Source organism: Rhynchophorus ferrugineus, unplaced genomic scaffold (assembly GCF_030347505.1).
Source record: "Rhynchophorus ferrugineus isolate W39M unplaced genomic scaffold, kcgeb_rfMv2 rfM11, whole genome shotgun sequence".
Lineage (NCBI taxonomy): Eukaryota > Metazoa > Arthropoda > Insecta > Coleoptera > Curculionidae > Rhynchophorus > Rhynchophorus ferrugineus.
In genome coordinates this window covers 27,223,534-27,241,201 of record NW_027472590.1, presented here as the reverse complement: position 1 = coordinate 27,241,201, position 17,668 = coordinate 27,223,534, and the positions used below count along the sequence as shown (strand labels likewise).

At 34.2% G+C, this 17,668-nt stretch overlaps 1 protein-coding gene across 1 annotated transcript; it reads left to right on the top strand.

The window, feature by feature from the left end:
- Positions 1 to 6,524: 6,524 nt before the first annotated feature.
- On the top strand, positions 6,525 to 15,593 carry LOC143204495 (uncharacterized). The gene is made up of 6 exons (XM_076417042.1): positions 6,525 to 6,947; positions 7,008 to 7,126; positions 7,411 to 7,906; positions 8,009 to 8,254; positions 12,665 to 12,787; positions 15,514 to 15,593. The coding sequence occupies exons 1-6, from the start codon at positions 6,626 to 6,628 to the stop codon at positions 15,591 to 15,593; spliced, it is 1,386 nt and encodes a 461-aa protein (XP_076273157.1). The 5' UTR covers positions 6,525 to 6,625.
- Positions 15,594 to 17,668: the final 2,075 nt, after the last annotated feature.

Below are 17,668 nucleotides of genomic sequence, written 5' to 3'. Positions count from 1 at the left end.
CTGACTATCTTGAAAAAAGAAGGACCATCAACAGCGACTATTACATAGCTTTATTGGACCGTTTGAAGGTCGAAATCGCCGAAAAATGGCCGAATTTGAAGAAAAAAAAGTGCTGCTTCACCAAGACAATACACCGTGTCACAAGTCAGTGAAAACGATGGCAAAATCCATGAATTGGGCTTCGAATTGCTTCGTGGCCCCCAGCGACTATTTCTTGTTCTTAAATCTCAAGAAAATGCCCGCTGGGAAGAAATTTTCGTCGAATGAAAAGGTGATCGCCAAAACTGAGTACTATTTTGAAGCAATTGACAAATCAGGGTATCACCCTTGAAGGGAGTTATATTGAATAAAAAAAACTAATTTTGGCAAAAAAAAAAGTGTTTTACTATGGTAGGCCGGGACTTTTCAATTAACCTGTTATTGGGTAACTCTTTATCACTAAATGGAAAATTGTTAGTTTATTAAAAAAAATTTAAAATCGTCTAATTTTACGACTAATTTTGGTTGGGTGGTTTTATAGTTCCTTTCACCAATATATATAACTGATCAAAATACATACAACCACCTACTATAAATGCAACAACAAAAAGCTGGTTTGAAAAAATATCAATTTTGATCTATAAAAATACATCGTATATGCATATGCTTCACGAGCACGCCACAATAACTATAAAAACGGATTCCGCCAAATTGAATGGGAAAAGAAAATTGGCCATTATGAGGCCTATTTAAGAGCATCGAATTGCCTCGATACCGATGAATAGTCGGATCGAACGCTTCGTTTTTTCTCTCTGCCTTCACGATACGCGAAACTTAATTCTCCCCCAAAAACCGCCATTATTCGGGTGCATGTGAAAATCTCACGGTTTAAAAAAGGAACCTAAGAGAAAAAATACCTGGTTTCCAATCAAAGCCGACCCTTTAGGGTCATCTTTGTCCTATACGTGGTCCAGATTTTTTATGTACTGTTTGATTTCAATAGATAGATTTTTTAAAGCCGATATGGATTAAAATATCTGTTAGAACTACGTCACAGTGCAAACAATAACGAAAATCATTATTGTTTGCGATTTTTTGTTGAGTTAATTTATAACAATCAAATATTAGTATATTACAAGTGATTAGGATAAAATTATTTATGTCTTTTTCATGTTCTTCGAAGCAAATTTATCGAAAAAAAGCTATTTTGATAACTAAACGATACTTAGTGCCATATGAAAGTATGTTGGCACAAGTTATGTACATTGGAAAATTTGCAGAAAAGAGAAGATGACAATGCAATCCTAGCGATTGAAGATAACAACACGGAATCTTGCCAAAATACAATGTTGGACAGAGAAAAAGGCGTACCAATAATCAGTGGCATGTCCCTCGATGTTAAACTCCAGTGGAAGCCACATGTTAAGAAAAAATAAATAAAAGTACAAACAAATTTACTGGTTATTAAGTAGATATTCAACCCTGTCAGTATATAATAAGCTTTTACTTTACCAAAAAGTCTTGGAACCTATGTGGAGTTATAGTAGGGATGCAGGAAAAATATCGATATATGGATATATCGATATGTTTCGATATTTTTTTAAAAATAACCGAAATATCGATATATTTTCTTCGGTGGCCAACAGCCCTAATTTATAGTGTTCGACTCTGAGGTTGTACCAGTCCAAGCAATACAAATATTATAGACAGATTTCAAATCAAGGTCCATAATATATTCTTAATGACAATCTGCATAAAAGAAATACCCGGTTTCCAATCAAAGCCGACACTTTAGGGTCATCTTTGTCCTATACGTGGTCCAGATTTTTATCTGCTGTACATTGGAAAATTTGCAGATAAAAGCAGACGACAATGCAATCCTAGCGATTGAAGATAACAACACGGAATCTTACCAAAATACAATGTTGGACAGAGAAAAGGGCCTATCAAAATTAATCAAAATATATCAGTGCATATATATATATATAAATATATATATATATATATATATATATATATATATATATATATATATATATATATATATATATCAATAGGTAGTGCTGTATATAAATGCAGCCAAATATATTGGCATGTCCCTCGATGTTAAACTCCATGTTAGTAGATATTAGTAGATATTCCACTTCTATATGGAACCAATGAATCATTCCTTGTAATAAAACTGCTTTAGCTTCTTTTATTGTAGGGTAGGTTTCGTCTTGTTTCATTCTAAATATTCTGGATATTATGTAAGATTTCAATGGTGCAGTATGTTTAGCTGTTCAGCAGTGCAGTGCTTCAGTAACATTTTCTGTAGCTTATTAACAAGGTTGTCATGCCAAACCTCATGGAAAGCTTATGATACATCAAATAATATAACTCAACACATACTTTTTTATCTTCACCGGCCTTTTCAACGTACTAAAATCCTCTATGTACGAGGAATTGGTGAATGTGTGTTAATAAATTCAAACTGGTATATTAGTGTTGCTGCTTTGTTCTTTCCGACAAGAGTTAGTTATACCTTAGCAGTTACCGGTAGCAGTTTCACTTCATTTGTCTTTTACTTTGATACGATAGAAGTATATGTAGAAAAGGCTAAATTCCATTTTCTCCACCCCTAAGTCTTCGTATCAAGAATGGCCCGATTTTCTTCAGGTTCTATTCACTAATATATAAATAGCTGGATACTGTTTGATTTAATTGGTATTATACATATTACTAATTAATGTTCCCAAAATTGAAATTACTTTTCTGATTTTGATGACAGTTAGTTATGGTCAGAGATTTTTAATTATATTTATGAAAATTTTCGTTCCTTCAAAAACTCGTTATTAGCTTAATTAATTTTAAGGGTCACTGAAGGTTAATTAGTTACGAAAGTTTATTAGAGTTACATGTATTGCCCCATAATTATGCTATATAAAACTGAAATGGAATGGTTCATGGAAATTAAACTTTCGAATTTAATTAATCAAAAGTTTTAGTTTTTATTGATGTAGTAGTGATACAGTACATAAAGTTCCAGTATCATTGATTCGAGTGATGACTTTGATTGTTTACATATAAGAATGTCATACATGATAAGAAAGAGTGATTGTGCTGTGTGATAAACATGCTGGTTAATAAGTTACCGATGGCTAGTTGATGCTTTTAGTACAATATTCGCAATAATAATTAGACTCAGCAATATATATAATGGAATCGAATGTTCCATAGAATAGCTCTATGTTGACGTTATTGCAATATCTACTTTGAAAAGAATAATAGCCGGCTTGGTTGGCGCAGTGATAAAGGCGACAGGACCGTCCACCTACTGTTGCGATAGTCGCGGGTTCGAATCCTGCTGGGGCATGTTTGTAAATTTATGTTTGTGATTGTTGAAGGAAAATGATCCCAGTCAAGCCAGTAACCAGGCTGAGTAAGACCTGATGTCCTCTAGGAAGATACTAAGTTACTCGCCAGTCGATACGCTTAATGACGAAGGCCTTGGTTCGGAGATCACGTACAGTATGTCCAGTCCAGATAAACCCTCGTTAATTAAAATAAAAGGATAAACGTTTCTTAATAAAAATTATAAGAACTATTTGTTTCAATTTCTTAATGTTCCATAGATTTATCTACATGTTGATTTCGAAGTTTCTGCCCTTTAAACCATGAAAATAATTTCCAAAGTATCATTAATTACTAATATTGACAATTACAAGTAGTTAAAACAAATTGAAATAAAAGGATAAACGTCTCTTAATAAAAATGATAAGAATTGTTTGTTTCAATTCCCTAGTGTACCATAGACTTATCTACATGTTGATCTCGAAGTTTCTGCCTTTTAGACCATGAAAAAAATCCAAAATAACATTAACTAATAATTTTGATAATATAAATTATTTTTAATTAATTAAGTTTTTAGGTAAAAATGAAAAGAATTTTCCCTGTAAAACAACCAAAAATATCCGAAAATATTATTAATTGGTGATTTTGAAAATTAAAATTAATTAAATGAAATTTACCTAAAAGAATAGAAGTATTTTGATAAAAATGTTCCATAGAATACTTGTGTGTTGCCCAAGTATATTTTAACCGTTAGTATCTTTATCAGATACATCTAATGAAGTTTGTATGGTGTTATGACTCGTGCAAAGTGTTAATAAAAAAACTGGGTTAATTGAAATTTAAATACGAAGCAGGTTGAATAGACCCTCAGCCAAACACCGATAAAAAAAAACGAAACGAAAAAAAAAACTACCGTAACCAGAACATTATTAGCCACTACCGAGTCCCACATGAATTCTCAGACCAATGCATGGTTCTCGGCCCAGACGTCGACGTCGACGGACCTTTTTTTTGACCTCCTCGGCCCCCGTCTCGAGAGCCAAGCTGGTAACCAGATGGCCCGAGCCGCTTCGTCCCCTGGCCGCTTTTTAAGCCGCTTTTTTTATGCACACGCATCCATACCCTCACCCGTTTTTTTTTTCTTCGCCGTCTTTTCTCCCCGTTAAAGGGGGCAGATTTCGTTTTTTTTCTTCTCTTCTTCGCCTCTCCGGTCCCGGCGCAATACTACACGCGGTTCCGTTCCTAGAGAATAGAGAGGAAAAAAGGTAAAAGAAAACAGAACGCTCGTACCTGGACAATGCGTGATAGTGCACCAGCGTAGAGTTTGCACGGCGTTAGACGAGGAATGCGGATTGTTCGCGGAGGAAAGACGGAGACGGAGTTAGACGGGGATAATTAAAGTGCGACGGGACACATGTGCGTAAGGCATGGCCAGGCGAAGTATCCACTTACATTTTACGTGGGAACAACATCGATGATGGGGCTACGGTTAATGGGATAAAAAACGGATTCGGGTACTATTTGCGAAGATGCGGACGGTCCGCTAGGTTCTCGGTCAATATTTGGTCCGTGATTTTTTTCGACGGTGCTTTATAGGTTACGGATTTCGAATTTATTTTCCCATACACCTGATATTGGTCTAGATGATGGAATAGTTCGGTTATTTTCGGCATGTGTTGATATTATAATGTGTTTCAGCTCGACCTCAGCGATCAAATTTCAGTATAACAGGTCAATTAAAAAGTCGCCGGCCTGACACATAGATGACGCTAATAGAGTTAAATCCAAATGTTTTTTTAGTTAGCCCTAACCCTCAAAACATGCATGTAAAAATTTGATAGCTGTCGGATCATTAGTTTGTGAATTATAGCATTTTGAGTAAAGCATAAAATATTGCTTCTTGAATGGAAAAATAACGTTGAAACAAAAACTTGGATTGATTCCGCGTTTTTCGGACACCCAAAATCAACCATCAAGAATTGGTATGCTAAGTTTAGAGGTGGTGAAATGAGCACCGAAGACGGTAAACGTAGTAGACGCCCAAAAGAGGTTGCTACCGACGAATACATTTAAAAAATCCACAAAATGGTTTTGAATGACAGTAAATTGAAACTGAATGAAATAACATACACTCTAAAGTGAACAGTCTAACAACTGAACGTGTATATGATATTATTCACGAATATTTGGGTGTGAGAAAGCTCTGTGCAAAGTGGGTGCCGCTGGAGCTCACTTTTAACCAAAAACAATGACCAGTTGATGATTCGGAGCAGTGTTTGAAGATAATCAACCGTAATAAACCCGAGTTTTTGTACACTGTATTCTCCAGATGTATGTATCCAAAAAAATAACTCAATTTTTTCTACAATCGATTCGTCGATAGTGACCGTATTGTGTGAGTATAACGGATATAATAATTTTAATAAAATATTTTTAACAAAAAAATTGAACCGACTCCAAAAAATAAATAAGGAACTCACTAAAGATTAAAAAATAATCAAACTTAAATTTTCGACGCAAAAAAAAACAGTTTAAAATAAAATATGTGGATAATAATCGTTGATATAACTAAATACAAATAAACAAAAACCTTATTTAACTTATCTACTACACGTGTTTTATATTCTACTATATACACACAATTTAGCTTAATACCTACCTAAACCTATTTCTCTATTTATAATTTTATTCTAACTACTGCTAACTGATCACTTTGTAATCGGTGCCGAGTCCAACCAATACAAAAATCTTATATATAAAAATGAATCGCAAAATATGTTCCTAAGCGCATAACTCAACAACGCCTGGACCAATTTGGCCAAATCTTTTTTTAAAATGTTCGTTGAAGTTCAGGGATGGTTTTTACGGCGAGAAAAATTAGAATTATTGCTGGAAAAACCCTAAAAATAGCCCTTTTTGTTTGAATTTGTTTCGTGTATCAGTTGACAATTCATCTGTCATCTGTCAAAAGTCATCTGTAACAGACAACTTTTTTTTTTAAATTTGATATGACTTGAACTCAAATCCTTTTAATCCGTACGAATTGTTTTATTTATTTAAAATTTTTTATTTGTTTAAAATTTAATTCAAATTTTAAATAAATAAAACAATTCGTACGGCTTAAAAGGATTTGAGTTCAAGTCATATCAAATTTAAAAAAAAAAGTTGTCTGTTACAGATGACTTTTGACAGATGACAGATGAATTGTCAAGTGATACACGAAACAAATTCGTATATCGTGTTTTGTGCAGAGTGTTTAGTTAGTTAGTGTTTGTTTAGTTCGTGATTAGTGAAAAAATAATTTATATTTGATATGCCTCCTATAAGACGAAGCAATTTAGGTAGAAGAACCAGAAATGCTATAAACCAAGCTAATTACCGATCTAATCGTACTGCACAAGAACGTGACGACGGAAATGAACGTGAAAGAATTCGGATATCACAAACGCGTGAAGCGCGAGCGCGACATTCAACTAATAATCGCGCAAGTTTGAATCCAGCTGCTTTCAGTTACGATGTGTCAATTGACTACAGTAACTACCAATGTGTTGTTATTGGTTCTATGAACTTGGTTTGCTCACACTGTAAGGCATTAAAATACAAAAACGAAGCCAATGGATTGTGTTGCGCAAATGGTAAAGTGAAATTGATACAATTGGATCCACCACCAGAACCATTGTACTCATTGGTTTCAGGAATAGGAACAGATTCTATACACTTTTTGACACATATTCAACAATATAACAATTGCTTTCAAATGACTTCATTTGGGGCAACAAATGCAGTTCGGGAAAATTTTATGCCAACTTTCAAGGTATGTATTATAGCAGTTACTCATAATTATTTTAGCGAACAAAATTTTCTGTCACCAAAGTTAAGATGTGTTACTAATCTTCAATTTCTTAATCATTACGAAATATATCACTTAGTCATCATATTATATGGTGATTCAGTTTCAGTGACACTTTTATTATATTTTATATTTGATAGATATTAGTTAAAACTAAATATATACTTTTTAAGATCAAATATTATTTAAGTTTGATCATTGACAATCCATTAATTTATACCACACCATAATATTTTTTTTATTTACAGATACAAGGGCAAATATATCACAGAGCAGGTTCACTGTTACTAGTGTCAGATAGCGACAACAAATTCCTGCAAATTTATTTTATGGGCAATTCACCACAAGAAATTGATCTGCGTTGTGCACATAACAATTTAGTAAAAAGGTCTATTGTAGAACAATTACAAACTTTATTTCATCAACACAATCAATTGATTATATTGTTTAAAACTGCCCTGGATCTGATGCCATCCGATAATCACAAAATTGTAATCAGAGCTGATAAAACACCTACAGGTCAACATACAAGACGTTTTAATGCACCAACTATTGATGAAGTTGCTATCGTTGTAGTTGGAGAAAACTTGGAATCCCGTGATATTGTTTTACATCGTCGGAATTTTCAATTACAACCTATAAAGGAAACACACCGCTCATATGATGCACTGCAATATCCCATTATATTTTGGCAAGGTGAAGATGGCTACGATTTATCAATAAAAATGATAAATCCCATTACAGGTAACTAAAATATTAGTTTAGCTATGGCGATAATATCTCAGTCACTATATTATGTATTTTAATTTTATATTTGAATGTTATTAAAACAAAATCTGTTTACAGGTTCTGAAACCAACAAAAAAGTCAGTTCAATGAACTATTATTCATACCGCCTAATGATTCGGGAAAATGCAGATAATCACATATTGAAATGTCGGCGATTATATCACAAATATGTTGATGACATGTATGTTAAAATTGAAACGGAGAGATTAACATTCATCAGGTTGAATCAAACCAAACTCCGATCTGAAGAGTATATTCACCTTCGAGATGCGATTAATACTGATGGAAATGCACAGAATGTCGGTCGGATGACTATTCTTCCAGCAACATACATCGGAAGCCCTCGGCATATGCACGAATATGCTCAAGATGCCATGTCGTATGTTCGTCATTATGGTACAGCAGATTTGTTCATCACATTTACATGCAATCCGCAATGGATAGAAATTAAGCAGGAGTTATTACCTGGGAAATCATCCATTGATCGTCATGATATTACAGCCAGAGTCTTTAGACAAAAGTTGAAATCTTTAATGAATTTCATCGTAAAACATAATGTGTTTGGTGAGACACGCTGCTGGATGTATTCTGTGGAGTGGCAGAAACGAGGATTGCCACATGCACACATTTTGATTTGGTTGGTTGAAAAGATAAGGCCAAATGAAGTTGATGCAGTAATATCAGCTGAAATCCCTAATGTACAAGTAGATCCTGGATTGCATGAGGTAGTTATCAAAAACATGATACATGGTCCCTGTGGAACTCTTAATCAAAATTCACCGTGTATGATGGATGGTAAATGTTCAAAACGATATCCACGGACATTAATATCGGAAACAATTACTGGTAATGACGGTTATCCATTGTATCGTCGCAGATCGACAGCAGACAATGGAAAATCAACAATTGTCAAATTAAATTAACAAGATATTGAAATAGATAATCGTTGGATTGTTCCATATTCACCCATTTTATCAAAGACATTCAAAGCACACATCAACGTTGAATCTTGCCATTCAGTGAAATCGATTAAATACATTTGCAAATATGTAACCAAAGGGAGTGATATGGCTGTGATTGGAATTGGTGCAGAGAATTCTAATGATGAAGTTACCCAATACCAAATGGGCCGCTATGTCAGTAGTAATGAAGCAGTTTGGCGAATATTTTCTTTTCCTATTCATGAGAGACACCCTTCTGTTGTTCACTTAGCTGTGCATTTAGAAAATGGACAAAGAGTGTATTTTACAGCACAGAACGCAGTACAAAGAGCTGCTCAGCCACCATCTACTACATTAACCAGTTTTTTTGAGACATGCCAAAACGATGATTTCGCACAAACATTGCTATATTCTGAAATGCCAAAATATTATACCTGGAATCAATCCTCAAGGAGATTTATACGACGGAAACAAGGAAAACCAGTTCCAGGATATACAGATGTATATTCCACCGATGCGATTGGCCGGATTTATTCAGTACATCCAAGCAATGATGAATGTTTTTATTTACGACTGCTATTAGTCAATGTACGTGGCCCAACATCATTCCAACAGTTACGAACTGTTGATGGTGAATTGTGTGGATCCTACAGAGAAGCCTGTCAACGTTTGCAATTGCTTGAAAATGACGCTCATTGGGATCAAACTCTCAATGATGCTGTAATATCATCACACACTCATCAAATACGAACATTGTTTTCTATAATCATATCTACATGCTTCCCATCAAACCCAATTGATTTGTGGATGAAGTACAAATATTATATGTGTGATGATATTTTGTATCAAATACGGAATAGAATGGGAAATCCAAATATACAAATCAGTGAAGAAATTTACAATGAAGCATTGCTTTCAATTGAGGACATGTGCTTGATAATGTCAAACAAACTATTAATTCAATTAGGCCTGACCGCGCCCAATCGTCCAATGCATGACGCTTTTAACCAAGAGTTGCATCGAGAAAGACTGTATGATCTCAACGCTTTGAAAGAATAAATTCAAACAAATCTTCCACTGTTAAATGAACAACAGAAGTATGTATTTGAAACTCTTATGAAAGTAACAAATGATGAAACTGGAGGGATTTATTTCTTAGATGCACCTGGTGGTACAGGAAAAACTTTTTTTATTTCATTAATATTAGCAACAATTCGCTCACAAAATAAAATTGCACTTGCACTCGCTTCGTCGGGAATCGCAGCAACTTTGCTTGAAGGTGGTCGAACAGCCCATTCAGCACTAAAATTGCCATTAAATATGCAAAGCAATGAAACTCCAACCTGCAACGTTTCGAAGAACTCTGCAATGGCAAAGGTTTTGCAGCAATGTAAATTGATTGTTTGGGATGAATGCACGATGGCACATAAAAAATCTTTGGAGGCTTTAGACAGAACCTTAAAAGATCTACGTAGCAATAATAACCGATTTGGTGGTGCAATGATTTTATTAGCAGGAGATTGTCGTCAAACATTGCCAGTGATTCCACGATCAACGCCAGCTGATGAACTCAATGCATGTCTAAAGTCCTCCAATTTGTGGAAACATGTTAAAGTACTTCATTTAAGCAAGAATATGCGTGTCGAGTTGCAAAATGACCAATCTGGAAACATATTCTCTAAACAACTCATTGACATTGGTAATGGCAAATTTCCTATAGACATGTTGACGGCTTGCTTTTGCTATGACTATAAACAAGTCCCAGGGGCAATCATTAAGTGTTTGTGGTATTAATCTAGAAAACCCATGTTTCTCACATGGTCAATTGTATGTTGCCTGTTCCCGTGTTGGAAAACCATCAGATTTGTTTATCTATGCGCCAGGTAATCAAACAAAAAACATCGTATACCACAAAGCAATATAATGATAATAATAATAATAATTATGATTCACATGATTAACAATAAAGCGATTACTTACTTTTCAATCCTTATATATGTTTTATTTAATTATTTTTTATTCACAACGCCCTATCACCAGGGTGATGGTTCTGTTCAGGAGAATTTTTTAAAATACGTAGGCACAAAAACTGCCACATTACAAATCTTTTTGACAGGACGAAGTCTGTCGGGTCAGCTAGTAATAATATAATTTTGTGACATATACAAAAAATTAAATTACCGACAAAACAAATCTAAATTAATATAACTGTTTGGGTTCGGCGATGACTTGAAACTAGTACACACGTTTCCCTTAATTTCCCCCCAACCCCCAATAGATCCTAATTTGGTTCGAACAGAACCACATCGGAAGTGCACTCTTTCGAATCAAAAAATAATTTTGAAAATCGATCCACAATTGACGGAGAAATCGGCGAACATACATTTTTTTTATTACTCTTCGTGAGTCCACAATCTGCCCTATTGGCAATAAGTATTTCTTGTGTCTATATTATATATACATGGCATGTAGAAAATCACTTCATTAAGCAATCTTCTGTATAAAATATTATCTTAATTAATTAGTCTTATTCTAATGCTTATTCTAAAGTCTACATATGTCTAGTAATCAGATCAGGTGGTGTTAAACGTTTTAGTCTACGCACTTCACTATCACGTCGCATATTTAGCTGATTAGCGAGTACATTGGGATGCAGTGACACTCTTTCGAAGTACTTCACACAATCACGTTGAATTACACTCGTTATAGATTCTAGAGGAATATCGCGTTGTATCACTTTATTTGAAATATAGTACGGAGCATCAACAATGGCACGCAACAACTTATTTTGGAACCGTTGAATGATGGATATATTAGATTTGCTAGCGGTACCCCATCGTTGAATTCCATATGTCCAAATGGGCTTGAGTATAGACTCATACAGCAATACCTTGTTATCTAATGATAACTTGGATTTGCGCCCAATGAGCCAATACATTTGATATAATTTTAGTCCCAGTTGTTTCCGTTTAGAGAGTATGTGCTTCTTCCAGGTTAGGCGTCGATCTAAATGCATACCAAGATATTTAACATGCTCTGCTTGGGGGAGTTGACGATGATTGATATTCACTGGTGGACATGTTCTTCTACGCAGAGTAAACGTTATATGCGTGGATTTTGATTCATTGGCTTTAATGCGCCATGTCTTCAACCATAATTGTATTTGGTCCAGGTGGGTTTGTAGGTTTATTGATGCTGTGACTGGATCTTCATGGGATGCTAAGATTGCTGTATCGTCTGCATATGTTGCCACAGTAGTTATTTTTGTGGTGGGCAGATCAGCCGTATACAGAAGATACAGTACTGGACCCAGTATACTACCTTGCGGAACTCCTGAATATATGGGATTTAATTCGGTATTTTCATAGCCTTGATTTACAATAAAATGTCTGTCAGTGAGATACGATTTTAGTAGCTTATAGTCCGGATGAGGGAGAAGTTTCTTTAGTTTAACCTGCAAGCCCGTATGCCATATTTTGTCAAAAGCCTGAGATATGTCTAGGAAAGCAGCCGAACAATATCTTTTGGCATTTAGGTCAGCATTTATTTTGTTTACAAGTCTATGCACTTGCGAACATACATTGAAAAAATATATATACAGCCGAACATAGAACCTCGTCCTTTTTCGACGTGGGTTAAAAAGTGTGTTAGAACTTCTACAGGATTGAAATGAGTGTGTATTCTAGATACACAATCCATGAAATGTGGTAGAGTATTGAAGCATATTAAATAAAAATACTATCAGTATAACACTTAGTAAAAAAATTAATAGATTTAGGTAATACCTCCAAAGAGTACCCCATAATAGCACAATCGTCATTTGGGAACTGTGAGAATAGTATTATTGAAATCAAGTCCCCCATATTGGCTAAGCCCAATCAAAATTGCATGGATAGTAAACCTACCAAAAAATATTGGTATAAGTATAAAAATATAAAGATACAAATGCAAATGTGTTTAACATGGCTACCAAAATATTAATTTTACATAGTTGATAATAACTAGAATACAAGATATTTGATTTTCTTAAAATGTTAATAGCTCTGTTAAACTCAAAGGCATATACGGTATTGTGTCAAATTAGCTTGTAATATTTGGGTAAATAAATGCAGAAACTGTAATTTTAAAGTTAATTTTAATAATAACCTTACAATCTTATAAGTATTTGCAATCACAATTCTTCAAGTACTTTACAAACTCTACGTTTTAACATACTTTAACATATTAAATTCTCCTATAAATTCTTAAACTAGATCTATGCTAAGTTTCTTTACTTTATTTGACTTCACGTAAATATGGTTAGAAATGTTTGAAACTTCTGTTTGTCAATACACATATACCAGGCTATAAAAATTGATGAAATCACATTGTTAAATCAGATACGTGAATTTTGTGTATGGATGCAATAGAAGATCAATTCTCCAGCACACAGTCTGTAGTGTCTTTCCTGTATGAACTTCGATTTTCGAACTAACTCTTTTCCATCATATAATACCCCACGTAGATGTAATTTTTAACCAACTGCAGTAGTAAAAGCCGAATCTACCGGAATAAGAGACTATGTAGATTAATTCGAACGCAGCATTACTCTAGTTCAAAATTGCCTTACCTTACCTTTAGAGGTGTGTGATGTTATAACAGGTCAATTAAAAAATCCCCGGCCTACCGTAGTAAAACTCTTTTGGCAAAATTAGTTTTTTTTTTATTCAACATAATTCCCTTCAAGGGTGATACACTAATTATAGCGACCCTCCAACTTTTCGATGCCATTTTTGTAGTACGATTTGTCCTTGGCTTCAAAATAGGACTCAGTTTCGGCGATCATCTCTTCATTAGACGAAAATTTCTTCTCAGCGAGCATTCTTTTGAGACCTGAGAACAGAAAATAGTCGCTGGGGACCAGATCTGGAGAATACGGTGGATCAGGAAGCAATTCGAAGCCCAATTCATAGATCTTTGCCATCGTTTTCACTGACATGGTGTATTCTCTTGGTGAAGCGGCACTTCCTTTTTTTTCAAATGCGGTCGTTTTTCGGCGATTTCGTCTTTCAAACGGTGAAATAATGCTATGTAATACTCGCTGTTGATGGTCCTTCCTTTTTCAAGGTTTTGAATGAAAATTATTCCATGCGAATAACTGTCAATTGGACTTCGGAGTGAAATGATGGAGCCATGTTTCATCCATTGTCACAAATCGACGCAAAAACTCAGGTTTGTTACGCTTGATCATCTTCAAACACTGCTCTGAATCATCAACTCCTCGTGGTTTTTGGTTAAAAGTGAGCTCATGCGACACCCACTTTGCACAGAGCTTTCTCAGACCCAAATATTGTTGAATGATATGATGTACACGTTCAGCTGATAAAAGTATCTGTTATTTCATTCAGTTTTAATTTACGGCCATTCATAATTATTTTGTAGATTTTTTAAATGTTTTCATTGGTAACAATCTGGGTGTCCACTGCGTTCACTGTCTTCGGTGCTCATTTCTCGACATCTATATTTAGCACACCAGTCCTTGATGGTTGATTTTCCTGGGGCAGTACCCGGAAACTCGGCATCAAGCCAAGTTTTTGCCTCAACTGTATTTTTCGCTTCAAAAAGAAATATTTTTTCAACACGCGAAATTCCTTTTTATCCATTTTTTTCATAATAACAAAAGTTGCTTCACTCAAAGTGCTATAATTCACAAACTAATGATCCGACAGCTGTCAAATTTATACACGCATCTTTTGAGGGTTATGGCTCACTAATAACATCTGGATTTAATTATAGTAGCGCTATCTATGTGCCAGGCCGGGGACTTTTCACTTGACCTGTTAAGAGTCGCTATCGATTATTTTGAACGCAGCATTATTCAAGTTCGAAATAATATTGATAACATCATTAGTGAAGCATCAGATATAACAACCGTTCAGACAACAGTAAATTTGATCAAAGAAGTTCTGCTTTACAGGTGTGTGATGTTAACAAATTGTTGAAAACATCGATTTCATTTCATTCAAGAACAACTAGTAGTTGCATTACTTTTATTTCGGAATAATTTGGTGAGTATTGCGGTAAATTTCCTGACGATAAAATCAATTTTGTTTGTTAATTTATCCCACACACACTTGATAAAGAACGATTGCAAATTGAATTGTCAGTTATTTGTTAAAGAAAGGAAATGATTGCCGAACATTAAATGATATACTACATCTTCTCAAATTTGCATTGCAAGCAATTTAGGAGATGTGTTGAAGGAGACTGGATAATTATTAGAGATTATGGTAACAACTACCATGACAAAATCTGAGACCGAAAGGGTTTTCTCATATAAGAGCATCAAAACAGACAAGCATTTAACAGTTCTTCCCACGCCATCTAATGAAAAATAGTTTATCTCCGAAATAGATAATTTTAATGACAAAATGATTGCTACATTTGCCTACAAAAAAGAACGTAGGATGAACTTGATTTATAAAAAGTAGGTTTTTTTCCAAAAATTGAAGAATACCTTAAATTTTTACCAGTAGCTGCCACTGCCCTAACCACTTCTTATACACATGGTACAGGACTAGTTTTAGGCCCACTTTCAAGATAAGAAACTTAAAAAATAAATATTTTTGTTTATAATTCAAGGTTCAAAATTCGGTCAGAAACAAGTTATCAAAACAGTAAACAATCGCAGATACAAATACCCGCGGGAGGAATTGAAATAAATCAATTTCGTCGGAGATTTTATTATCTCGGTCTCGTTCATTCGGAGTTATTAAAAGAATCAAAAACGGGGAAGAGTGAGAATTAATTCGAGTAGCTCGTTCGAGTAAACTGGTTCGATAATCTGACGTCGGCAGTGGCACAGCTGAAATTGAGATGGAAGGCCGCGATAGAGGCTCGCCGGCGACCGCGTTGAGTAACTGAGGCGCTATTATGAATGAAAAACCGTGTAACGAGTCCTTTATTTCATTACTTACGATACTTTTACGAGTGAAACCGTTGTAAATTACGCGGCTCGAGCCACCGGTCGGGTTTTTGAATTTTTATTCGGGCGGCGTCGATTTTCACCCGACAGGTTCTTTCCGCCGTCGAGGTACCGTTCGATCGAACAATTACGGTTTGTTTATGTTTTTTATGTTTATCGTTCTGTTCTAGTTCTACTTTTTCGCGGCTATTTTTTTAGATTATTCTTTTAACATAATTATTATAAAATATAGTCCCTCCAAAATAGCATTGAATTCACGTCATCTCAATCTATAGGGTCAAAAAGTCGCAATGTTGCCATATTTAACAACATCCTAATATCAATAAAATAATGAAGCAAATATTTTATAAAATATTATTTATTTTAACATTACAGTAAATCGAATGTATATTTATTCAAGAACTTAACCTAGGGATAATTAAACAGCCGCAATATTTTGTGGGTTAGAGTTATTTTATTATATTTACATTGAACTCTTTTCTAGACCAACTATGGTATCCCCTGGAGGCTAACCCCACCTGATTAATAATTGTATATCTAATATCTATTCACATAAATCTCTCACACTCTACATTAGGATTTTCTACAATTATCATATATTAATTATATACTCACCTTTAGTAGTTTCCACTCTCATCTCCCTGATATATTGTCAGCATTGAACCATAATCCCACATCCAGAAAGTTTCATTCACTCACTGTTAGATTCTCAACCATTTTCCTGTTAATTTACAATCTAACACTAGTTTACAATTCCGTCATTTGTGAATTTCTTCTTCCGTACGTCTGGTGAAGTTCATCGAAACCAAAGGGTGTTATTGTAGACAATCATTTCAATATATCCAAACATATCTTACCTGTATGTCTTTCTAAACCTGCAAACTTGCAATGTCTACCGTAGTAATTATTTGCAACATCCCAAAATAATTCTATTGAATATGCAGTGATAGAAAGGAAGACGTTACACTCTGTAGCCATATTATTCAGCTATCTGAACTACTTTGTATTTTATTTCAGGACTATTTTTAACATGGTAAATTACATAAAATGCAATTAAACATTTCATTTATATTCACCAAGTAACAATTTGAAATACTTCACTTTTTAATTTTTGTTTACAAGCCGTTACTTAATGACAGCTTTTACCATCCATTTGTTGGGATCTCTATGTTACATTCCTGTTTCTAACATGAATAACAACATAACTGCAACTAATTATTTTTCATTATATTTTTATGATATAATAAATAAGAATTGATATAATGATTGATTATGATGTTGATAACATTTGACCTTAGTCACACATGTATACACGAAGACAGTATATATATATATATATATATATATATATATATATATATATATATATACCTACAAGGTTTGAATGCTAATCAGACAGAAGAAAATGGGGTTCTAATTGAACTCGATAAACATTAAGTGTCAATCAAATCCCATCCTGATTAGGTTACAAAAAGCCAGTAGGAAATATCTGATTTCTTGTACATCAAATAGTCTGATGGAGTATACTTCACCAATATAAGAGTAACTGATTCGATTGAACAATGTGACTTTATCAAGTTTTTATAGTGTTTTAAACGTTCCGAACAATACTCTAGTAAAGTAAAGCAAACTAAATAGAGATCTAGGTTTAGAAGTCGTGGGAGAACTTAACATTTTAAAGCATGTCTAAATACAGATTTTGTAAAGTATTTGTTGAAATATTCCAGCTGCAAATACTTATAAAATAAATTTGTAGGACTATTACTAAAGTGAACTACAAAATTACAATTTGTATTTTTGTTTACACTGCAA